The sequence below is a fragment of the Ranitomeya imitator genome, chromosome 1 (genome assembly GCF_032444005.1).
Source record: "Ranitomeya imitator isolate aRanImi1 chromosome 1, aRanImi1.pri, whole genome shotgun sequence".
NCBI lineage: Eukaryota > Metazoa > Chordata > Amphibia > Anura > Dendrobatidae > Ranitomeya > Ranitomeya imitator.
The window spans coordinates 204,301,955-204,314,010 of NC_091282.1; the positions used below are offsets into that span (position 1 = coordinate 204,301,955).

Consider the following 12,056-nt stretch of genomic DNA (forward strand, 5'->3'; position numbering starts at 1 on the left):
AATAAGATTACGGTCAAATTTCAGTATCCTTTGCCTTTGTTGACTGATTTGTTCGCTCGCATTAAGGGGGCTAAATGGTTCACTAAGATTGATCTTCGGGGTGTGTATAATCTTGTGCGGATTAAGCAGGGTGATGAGTGGAAAACCGCATTTAATACGCCTGAGGGCCATTTTGAGTATTTGGTGATGCCTTTTGGACTTTCTAATGCTCCTTCTGTCTTCCAGTCCTTTATGCACGATATTTTCCGTGAATATCTGGATAAATTTATGATTGTGTATTTGGATGATGTTTTGGTTTTTTCTGATGACTGGGAGTCCCATGTTCAGCAGGTCAGGAAGGTGTTTCAGGTCCTGCGGGCCAATTCTTTGTTTGTGAAAGGTTCAAAGTGTCTCTTTGGAGTCCAGAAGATTTCTTTTTTGGGGTATATTTTTTCCCCTTCTACTATTGAGATGGATCCCGTCAAGGTTCAAGCTATTTGTGACTGGACGCAGCCTACATCTCTTAAGAGTCTACAGAAGTTCTTGGGCTTTGCTAATTTTTATCGTCGTTTCATAACTAATTTTTCTAGTGTTGTTAAGCCTTTGACGGATCTGACTAAGAAGGGTGCTGATGTTGCTGATTGGTCTCCTGCGGCTGTGGAGGCCTTTCAGGAACTTAAGCGCCGGTTTTCTTCTGCTCCTGTGTTGCGTCAGCCAGATGTTTTGCTTCCTTTTCAGGTTGAGGTTGATGCTTCTGAGATTGGAGCGGGGGCGGTTTTGTCACAGAAAAGCTCCGATTGCTCGGTGATGAAGCCATGTGCGTTCTTTTCTAGAAAGTTTTCGCCCACTGAGCGGAATTATGATGTTGGTAATCGGGAGCTTTTGGCCATGAAGTGGGCATTTGAGGAGTGGCGTCATTGGCTTGAGGGTGCTAGACATCGTGTGGTGGTCTTGACTGATCACAAAAATCTGATTTACCTTGAGTCTGCCAAGCGTCTGAATCCTAGACAGGCTCGTTGGTCACTGTTTTTCTCCCGTTTCGATTTTGTGGTTTCATACCTGCCAGGTTCAAAGAATGTGAAGGCGGATGCTCTTTCTAGGAGTTTTGTGCCTGATTCCCCTGGAAATTCTGAGCCCACTGGTATCCTTAGGGATGGGGTGATTTTGTCGGCTGTCTTCCCAGACTTGCGACGTGCTTTGCAGGAGTTTCAGGCGGATAAACCTGATCGTTGTCCGCCTGAAAGACTGTTTGTTCCGGATAATTGGACCAGTAGAGTCATCTCCGAGGTCCATTCTTCTGCATTGGCAGGTCATCCTGGAATATTTGGTACTAGAGACTTGGTGGCCAGGTCTTTTTGGTGGCCTTCCTTGTCGAGGGATGTGCGTTCTTTTGTGCAGTCTTGTGAAGTTTGCGCTCGGGCTAAGCCTTGCTGTTCTCGGGCCAGTGGATTGTTGTCACCTTTGCCTATCCCGAAGAGGCCTTGGACGCACATTTCCATGGACTTTATTTCGGATCTCCCTGTCTCTCAAAAAATGTCCGTCATCTGGGTTGTGTGTGACCGCTTTTCTAAGATGGTTCATCTGGTACCCTTGCCTAAGTTACCTTCCTCCTCTGAGTTGGTCCCTCTGTTTTTTCAGAACGTGGTTCGTTTGCATGGGATTCCGGAGAACATTGTTTCTGACAGGGGATCCCAGTTTGTGTCTAGATTTTGGCGGACGTTCTGTGCTAAGATGGGCATTGATTTGTCCTTTTCATCTGCATTCCATCCTCAGACGAATGGCCAGACGGAACGAACTAATCAGACCTTGGAAACTTATTTAAGGTGTTTTGTTTCTGCTGATCAAGATGACTGGGTTACCTTTTTGCCGCTTGCCGAATTTGCCCTTAATAATCGGGCTAGTTCTGCTACCTTGGTTTCTCCTTTCTTTTGTAATTTGGGGTTTCATCCTCGTTTTTCCTCTGGTCAGGTGGAGCCTTCTGATTGTCCTGGAGTGGACATGGTGGTGGATAGGTTGCATCAGATTTGGAGTCATGTGGTGGACAATTTGAAGTTGTCCCAGGAGAGGGCTCAGCAGTTTGCTAATCACCGTCGCCGCGTGGGTCCTCGACTTCGTGTTGGGGACTTGGTGTGGTTGTCTTCTCGTTTTGTTCCTATGAAGGTCTCTTCTCCTAAGTTCAAGCCTCGATTCATCGGTCCCTATAGGATCTTGGAAATTCTTAACCCTGTGTCGTTTCGTTTGGATCTCCCGGCATCGTTTGCTATTCATAATGTGTTCCATCGGTCGTTGTTGCGGAGGTATGAGGTACCTGTTGTTCCTTCGCTTGAGCCTCCTGCTCCGGTGCTGGTGGAGGGTGAATTGGAGTATGTTGTGGAGAAGATCTTGGATTCTCGTGTTTCCAGACGGAAACTTCAGTATTTGGTCAAGTGGAAGGGTTATGGTCAGGAGGATAATTCTTGGGTGGTTGCCTCTGATGTTCATGCTGCTGATTTGGTCCGTGCATTTCATAGGGCTCATCCTGGTCGCCCTGGTGGTTCTCGTGAGGGTTCGGTGACCCCTCCTCAAGGGGGGGGTACTGTTGTGGATTCTGTTTTTGGGCTCCCTCTGGTGGTTACAGATGGTACTGGGTGACTTGTGTTCTCTGCGGTCTCTGGTGTCCACCTGTTCTATCAGGATATGGGAGTTTCCTATTTAAGAAGAAAAAGCAATAGTGTGCAAAAAACACACCATATATATACCCCCTGGCTCAAGACAGAATCAGCTGTGGAGGATATCCACTAATAAAACATAACTTTTAATATTAAATGCTAAAAACTGCACATCCAACAGGACACAAACGAAAAAAACATACAAAGTGCTCAGGTGAACCAGTGCTCAATAAAAAAGAATGGTTGGATCTCACCCAAGCTGCCGGACACTGTATACTTCCGTACGACACAGTAGAGATCCAATTAGATGAGGAGGGGCAGGGCTGAAGTAGTATGTCTACCCTGTAACCCCTCTGTAACTCCTGTCCTGACAAGGACAGGCCCCAAATGGACCTTGCTCTAAGGGACCAGCCCACCCAATATGTGTAAAGGCAGAGTCCCAAAACCTCTTGAAACGTAGAATCTTCCTCCCTTCCCTGGGAGGAATATTCTACGTTTCAAGAGGTTTTGGGACTCTGCCTTTACACATATTGGGTGGGCTGGTCCCTTAGAGCAAGGTCCATTTGGGGCCTGTCCTTGTCAGGACAGGAGTTACAGAGGGGTTACAGGGTAGACATACTACTTCAGCCCTGCCCCTCCTCATCTAATTGGATCTCTACTGTGTCGTACGGAAGTATACAGTGTCCGGCAGCTTGGGTGAGATCCAACCATTCTTTTTTATTGAGCACTGGTTCACCTGAGCACTTTGTATGTTTTTTTCGTTTGTGTCCTGTTGGATGTGCAGTTTTTAGCATTTAATATTAAAAGTTATGTTTTATTAGTGGATATCCTCCACAGCTGATTCTGAGTTTCCTATTTAACCTGGCTTTCTTGTCATTTCCTCGCCGGCGATCAATGTAATCAGTGTGTCTTGTTACCTCTGCTTTCCGCTTCTGTAATCATCAGGACAAGCTAAGTTTTTGATTTTCCTGTTCCACGTTTTGCTTTATTTTTGTTTTAGTCCAGCTTGCAGTTATGTGATTCCTTGTTGCTGGTTGCTCTAGTGGGCTATTACTCCTCATGTTCCATGAGTTGGCACATGAGTTCAAGTAATTTCAGGATGGTTTTTTGTAGGGTTTTTCGCTGACCGCGCAGTTCACTTTTGTATCCTCTGCTATCTAGTTTTAGCGGGCCTCATTTTGCTGAATCTGTTTTCATTACTACGTATGTGCTTTCCTCTCATTTCACCGTCATTACATGTGGGGGGCTGCTATTTCTGTGGGGTGTTTCTCTGGAGGCAAGAGAGGTCTTTGTTTCTTCTAATAGGGGAAGCTAGTCCTTCGGCTGGCGCGAGACGTCTAGAATCATCGTAGGCACGTTCCCCGGCTACTGCTAGTGTTGTGAATTAGGTTCAGGATCGCGGTCAGCTCAGTTTCCATCACCCTAGAGCTTGTTCTGTTTTTTTTGTGCTTGTCCTTTTGTGATCCCCTGCCATTGGGATCATGACAGCAGACATGGAGAGAGGGAAAACAAACGTCCAAAAGGCAAACCTTATTACATAGCAAAGCAACAGCAACAACACAATGCAATACTGTCTGATTCTCAAGTCCTGGAACATGACAGGGAAGTCTGATTGAGTCTGACAGCAGCTTCCCTCCTTAACAGCGTCATGATCTTGTGAAAGTTGATTAGACTGTACTGATATTTTAGAACATCAGTGCAGGAATAATAGATGATTTTCCAGATGTTTAAAGTCTATGGGCAATCCTGAAGTTGTAAAAACACTTTTTTGCAGATATGGACAAAACTATTTTTGATGTGTGTCTTAGAGTCTAAAATAAAAACTCGTTGACTTTTTCTATATAGGACCTTGACAATTAAATAGATTTACACAGCATTTAGCACAGTACATGAATTAGCGATAAATTTGCATAATAAAAACCTGAATATTTGCTTTATCCATGGACATTTCTTCCATAATACAGCAACAGTGTGCGATCTGTTTATAAATAGAAGGATTCTTCATCTTATTAATGATTCCTAATTACCATGGCAGACAAAAGATGTATTTTAATACTGACAGCATTTCATTTTCTCATGATTGTTTCTTAATTTTATAAGTGCAAACAAGCAGTCCCATGTGCCTCATTATATTTTCTCTGCACAGTACATTGTCTTATTTTGAATACATTCAATTTTAACTAGGAGGTAAAATATAACTTTCAAATGTGCAGAATATCAGATGAATATACACAGAGCTATCTACAGCAATTGCCAGTGACATTTTTTACTGCCTTATATTAACATATCCAGAGGAAGATAGATAGATAGATAGATAGATAGATAGATAGATAGATAGATAGATAGATATTACACGCATGTTTGAAGTGAATCTTAAAATTTACTTAAGATATTGATGTTTTAAAAGTTTTGTCCTGGCTGGTGAGTAGGCATCAATCAATGATGTCTTAGATCTCAGTGCCATATTTTCAATGCCCTTAGATCTTGCATATATATATATATATATATATATATATATATATATATATATACACATGTCTTTTTATCTACTCTTACTGACAACACTTCTCAGTTTTTGAATTTCCAAAAAATTTAAAGTAACCAATACATTTTGTTCAACTTCACAATTGTGTTCCACTTGTTGATTCTTCACCAAAAATGTACATTTGGTATCTTTATGTTTGAAGCATGATATGTGGGAAAAGGTTGAAAAGTTCCAGGGGGCCGAATACTTTCGCAAGGCACTCTATAGCAGGCTATTTCCTGCTATTTAAATGGTTGGCATGTGCAAAATAGGAATAATTACAAAGAAATCAATATATTTTCAGATATTGTGATACGGCTTTATGTTTCATTTTGTTATACAGGTCAATATTGTTGTGTATGGATTATGATTGACGAAATATATGATGACATCTAGCATAAATACTAACAAACATGGTGCTTCCATACACAATATGTTATAAAAGTTATTTGTTAAAAATGTAACAAAAATTAAGTTGACAGACCAGTTATTTAAAAAGAGTAGCCACATTCACTGTACATCTTGTAGACCCATAACAAATGCATAATTAATTGGTGCAAATTTACTAAGCCAAATGTGCCAACCCAGAAGTGGTATAAGGAAGAAAAAACAGTCTAGCATGTAGCGGATAAGCTACATTTATCACAAAGTGGAGAATATACTTGTATACCAATCCTAATTTTTCGACAATAAAAAGTTAGGCTAGATAATCTGCCAATTTAATCAGAAAGCTCATCATATTAGATACATTTGGTGAATCTATGCACTATACAGTCTAGAGCTGCATTTGCAATGAAAGATTATCAAAACCAAGCATTCCTATGAACATTTCTAGTTATGCTCGTTCATGATAATCCTGTAGTGTAAACAGGCTGCCAATCACTAAGTTAAATGTGTGAAATAACCTTTTTTCAGCACAAAAGATCCTAATTGTCAGCAGCACATCATCTCTTTAAACAGGACTCTACAGAGATGCTCAATTGGGTTTAGGTCAGGGCTCTTGCTGGGCCAGTCAAGAATGGTCACAGAGTTGTTCTGAAGCCACTCTTTTTTTATTTTAGCTGTGTGCTTAGGGTCATTGTCTTGTTGGAAGGTGAACCTTCGGCCAAGTCTGAGGTCCACAGCACTCTGGAAGAGGTTTTCATCCAGGATATCCCTGTACTTGGCCACATTGATGTTTACTTCAATGACAACCTGTCGTCCTGTCACTTCAGGTGAAAAACACCCCCATAGAATGATGCTGCCTCCACCATGGTTCACTGTTGGGATTGTATTGGGCAGGTGATGAGCAATGCCTGGTTTTCTCCACATACACCACTTAGAATTATCACCGAAAAGTTCTATCTTCACCTGATCAGACCAGAGAATCTTTTTCTCATAGCCTGGGAGTCCTTCATGTGTTTTTTAGTAAATACTATTCGAGCTTTTAAATGTCTTGCACTGACGATAGTCTTCCATCGGGCCACTCTGCCATAAAGGCCCAACTGGTGGAGGGCTGCAATGATAGTTGACTTTGTGGAACTTTCTCCCATTTCTCTAAGCATCTCTGGAGCTCAGCCACAGTGATCTTGGGGTTCTTCTTTACCTCTCTGGCCAAGGCTCTTCTCCCATGATTGCTCAGTTTGGCTGGATTGCCAAGTCTAGGAATACTTCTGGTGGTCCCAAACTTCTTCCACTTTATGGAGGCCACTGGGCTCTTAGGAATCTTGAGTACTGCAGAAATTCTTTAGTAAATATAAGTGTCTGAGCAAAGGGTCTGAATGCTTATGACCATGTGATATTTCATTTTTTCTTTTTTACAAAATTTGCAAAAACTTCTACATTTCTGTTTTTTTGGTCAAGATGGGGTGCAGAGTGTACATTAATGTGAAAAAATGAACATTTTTGAATTTACCAAATGGCTGCAATGAAACACAGAGTGAAAAATTTAAAGGGGTCTGACTACTTTCCTTACCCACTGTACATCCCTTTAACATGAACTACACAATGTATGACCTAATCATTATGTGCCACCTTTAGAAAGGTTTTATGAACCTTGTGTTAACATTCAAGCATCTTTGATTAACATTGTTTCAGAGCAAACATTGGCAAAATATAAAATATCAAAATGCAGTAGTTTAGCTATTCATGAAAATACGCATTTACAAAGCAATTTTCTAACAAAAATCTATATTGTTGCAGCTGTTATGAAATACCAATTGTTACTTATATGTCTTTCAGGTGGTCGACCAAATTGACACTTTAACTTCAGACCTGCAACTGGAAGATGAGATGACAGACAGCTCAAAAACTGATACTTTGAACAGCAGTTCGAGCAGTACAACAGCTTCCAGTTTAGACAAGGTTAAAGTTCGAGCCAATGCACCCTTAATAAGTCCACCTGCACATCCATCAGCCATCCTGACAGTACTCAGGAAGCCCAATCCACCACCACCTCCTCCGCGGTTAACACCCGTGAAGTTTGAAGAAACACAAAGGTTAATTAATTCAGCCAACAGTGGAAAAAATAATGGAGTGTTGCTTCGAAATGGTGGCTTGCCTGGGGGACCTGTCAAACTTCCTAATGGTGACAGATGTACAATTCATAACATCAAAATGGATAAAACGACTGGACAGCTGATGACACACAAACCGGAAAAAGATCAGTCTTCAACAAGAGAACGTGTACGCTTTAGTGAAAACGTCTTATATCATGGTTATTGTCCAGACTGTGATGTTCAATCAGAAATGAACAATAGAGATGTACATCACCATGGAGAATCTATCCATTTAGCAGGGAAATTCCCTCATCACTGTCCTTTAGCACCTTCACAAATGTCATCTTTTCCTGTTGAAAATGGTGGCCTAGCAATTACCAATAGTGGTTGTCACCCTCCTTTAAAACCTGGAAATCAGCCTCCTCCAACCACACCAAAACCTCAAAAAACTATATTGAGGAAATCAACCACTACAACTGTGTGATATGATTTTTACATTTAGATTTTTGTTATAATAAATAATAAATATTTGATAATGAGCACTTTAAAGCAATAAATGACCAGATACAACCCTTCCGTCTCCAGAAGTATCAAATCAATCACTTGGTAAGTGTAATTTAACATATATTGATAATGAAATCTGTATTGCAGGTTAGGATGAGACAATAACAAATACTGTTCTGAGTTTGCTACAAAAATATGATTTTATATCAGTAATTTATACAAACAGATATAACAAATGCTTCAGATAACTACAATTTTGCTCACCATATTGAATACAAGTATTCAGCATTAGGTTCAGCATTAAAATAGCCAAGACAGCATAAACAATCACAATATTACATTTTCTTAATTTTAAACAACCACTAAGCAGGACAGACAATTTGTTTCATACAGATCAAAGAAAAATTAAGATTCACAAAGAAATAACTAAAAGGTGTAATTTCTACCGTAACATAAGATGTATCTTTCTTATGACATAAGAAAATAATGGAATAACATACTATTTCTCTTCATTAAAGGGATTCATTCATGATGCCTTTTCTAAGTGCTTATTTAGGACATATAAATAACAGAGAGCTGCTTGAACAATTAGCCAGAGAAACTGCCAAAAATGTTTCTTGCTTTGGCAATAGTTGCTTATCCATCACTTATCAAACAATCAGCTATTCATACCAAATGTATAGCCAGTTCAAACCCCTGATCAACTGATTCATGGGTCAGCTTAAGTTTAAGGCTATGTTCAGACTAGCGTTGCGCGCCGCTGTGTCGGCGACGCAACGCACGACGCACACAAAAACGCGACAAAACGCACGCAAAAACGCTGCGTTTTGCGACGCGTACGTCGTTTTTTGCCGAAAATCGGACACAAGAAAAATGCAACTTGTTGCGTTTTCTTGGTCCGACGCTAGCGGCAAAATAGACGCAAGTGTTGCAAAACGCAACACACAAAAACGCATGCGTCCCCCATGTTAAACATAGGGGCGCATGACGCGTGCGTCGCCGCTGCGTCGCCCGACGCTAAGGCGACGCACACTAGCAGAACGCTAGTGTGAACGTAGCCTAAGAAGGGGATTTCAATGGAATCTGTCAGGAAGATTTCACAACTCAAACTATCTATATCCAATAGTAGCTTTTTCAATGCCAAGTCTACCAATAACATTACATGGTCAGTCCATTCATCCATTACTGAGATATCAGTGTATGAATTGATATGTAGATGATGAGGATAGATCTGAAGCCTCCTTCATTCTAGTTCTATTCCCCAACCGACTTAACTGACATCCTCGAAGCTGTATAACCTCATTAAAATGAGTAATCAGTTAAGCAGGAAGAGGCAGTGCTGGGCGGGAAATAGAGCTGGAGTGACAGAGGCTTCAGATCTATCATAGGCACTTGTATATCAATTCAATTGCTGATTTGTCAGTATTGGAGGAAAGGAAGGGTTATTGGACTTGTCTTTGAAAAAGCTACATATGTGTATATATACACTGCTCAAAAAAATTATGAGATTACTTAAACAACAGAATATAACTTCAAGTAAATCAAACTTCTGTTAAATCTAACTGTCCACTTAGGAAGCAACACTGTTTGACAATCAATTTCACATGCAGTTGTGCAAATGGAATAGACAATAGATGGAAATTATTGGCAATTATCAAGACACACTCAATAAAGGAGTGGTTCTGCAGGTGGGGACCACAGACCACATCTCAGTACCAATGCTTTCTGGCTGATGTTTTGGTCACTTTTGAATGTTGGTTGTGCTTTCACACTCGTGGTAGCATGAGACGGACTCTACAACCCTCACAAATGGCTCAGGTATGGCATCCAGGATGGCACATCAATGCGAGTTGTGGCAAGAAGGATTGCTATGTCTGTCAACATAGTTTCCAGAGGCTGGAGGCGCTACCAGGAGACAGGCTAGTACACCAGGAGACATGGAGGGGGCCGTAGGAGGGCAACAACCCAGCAGCAGGACCGCTACCTCTGCCTTTGTGCAAGGAGGAACAGGAGGAGCACGGCCAGAGCCCTGCAAACTGATACCCAGTAGGCCACAAATGTGCATGTGTCTGCACAAACCGTTAGAAACTGACTTCATGAGGATGGTCTGAGTGCTGAATGTCCACAGATGGGGATTGTGCTCACAGCCCAACACGGTGCAGGACGCTTGGCATTTGCCACAGAACACCAGGATTGGCAAATTCGCCACTGGTGCCCTGTGCTTTTCACAGATGAAAGCAGGTTCACAATGAGCACATGTGACAGACGTGACAGAGTTTGGAGATGCCATGGAGAGCGATCTGCCGCCTGCAACATCCTTCAGCATGACCGGTTTGGCAGTGGGTCAGTAATGGTGTGGGGTGGCATTTCTTTCAAGGGCCGCACAGCCCTCCATGTACTGACCAAAGGTAGCCTGACTGCCATTAGGTACTGAGATGAGATCCTCAGACCCCTTGTGAGACCATATGCTGGTGCGGTTGGCCCTGGGTTCCTCCTAATGCAGGACAATGCCAGACCTCATGTGGCTGGAGGGTTTCAGCAGTTCCTGCAAGATGAAGCTATTGAAGTTATAAACTGGCCGGCCCGTTCCCCAGTCTCACACCATCCACCAACGTCACGTTGCACCACAGACTGTCAAGGAGTTGGCGAATGCTTTAGTCCAGGTCTGGGAGGAGATCCCGTTGGAGACCATCTGCCGCATTATTAGGAGCATATCCTCCCAAGAAATTTGTGCAAAAAGACAATATTCTATAAAATAAATATTTTATTGAAGAAATAATAATATTAACCCCTTTACCCCCAAGGGTGGTTTGCACGTTATGGACCGGGCCAATTTTTACAATTCTGACCACTGTCCCTTTATGAGGTTATAACTCTGGAACGCTTCAACGGATCCCGGTGATTCTGACATTGTTTTCTCGTGACATATTGTACTTCATGATAGTGGTAAAATTTCTTTGATATTACCTGCGTTTATTTGTGAAAAAAACGGAAATATGGCGAAAATTTTGAAAATTTCGCAATTTTCTAACTTTGAATTTTTATGCAATTAAATCACAGAGATATGTCACACAAAATACTTAATAAGTAACATTTCCCACATGTCTACTTTACATCAGCACAATTTTGGAACCAAAATTTTTTTCTGTTAGGGAGTTATAAGGGTTAAAAGTTGACCAGCAATTTCTCATTTTTACAACAAAATTTAGAAAACCATTTTTTTAGGGACCACCTCACATTTGAAGTCATTTTGAGGGGTCTATATGGCAGAAAATACCCAAAAGTGACACCATTCTAAAAACTGCACCCCTCAAGGTGCGCAAAACCATATTCAAGAAGTTGATTAACCCTTCAGGTGTTTCACAGCAGCAGAAGCAACATGTAAGGAAAAAATTAACATTTTACTTTTTAGTCACAAAAATGATCTTTCAGCAATAATTCTTTTAATTTCCCAAGGGTAAAAAGATTAAATGGACCTCAAAAGTTGTTGTCCAATTTGTCCTGAGTACGCTGATACCCCACATGTGAGGGGGAACCACTTTTTGGGCGCACGGCAGGGCTCAGAAGGAAAGGAGCGCCGTTTGACATTTTCAATCTAAAATCGGCTGGAATTGAGATCGGACGCCATGTCGCGTTTGGCGAGCCCCTGATGTGCCTAAACAGTGGAAAACCACCACAAGTGACCCCATTTTGGAAACTAGACCCCCTAAGGAACTTATCTAGATGTGTCGTGAGAACTTTTATCCCCCAAGTGCTTTACGAAAGTCTATAATGCCCGGGCGTGAAAATAAAAAATCCTATTTTTTCCACAAACATGATCGTTTAGTCCCCAATTTTTTATTTTCTCAAGGGTAAAAGGAGAAATTGGACCCCAAAAGTTGTTGTCCACTTTGTCCTGAGTACGCTGATACCCCATATGTAGGG

General features: G+C 41.5%; 1 protein-coding gene across 2 annotated transcripts in view; it reads left to right on the plus strand.

Moving 5' to 3' along the window:
• The window catches only part of PRR16 (proline rich 16), a 612,007-nt gene that overhangs the window by 346,563 nt on the left and 253,388 nt on the right, over positions 1–12,056 (plus strand). For both annotated transcript variants that reach the window (XM_069753461.1, XM_069753469.1), the window contains exon 2: positions 7,372–8,234. In XM_069753461.1, coding sequence (XP_069609562.1) covers positions 7,372–8,112 — 741 coding nt within the window. In that variant the 3' untranslated portion in view covers positions 8,113–8,234. The remainder of the gene's footprint in view (positions 1–7,371; positions 8,235–12,056) is intronic.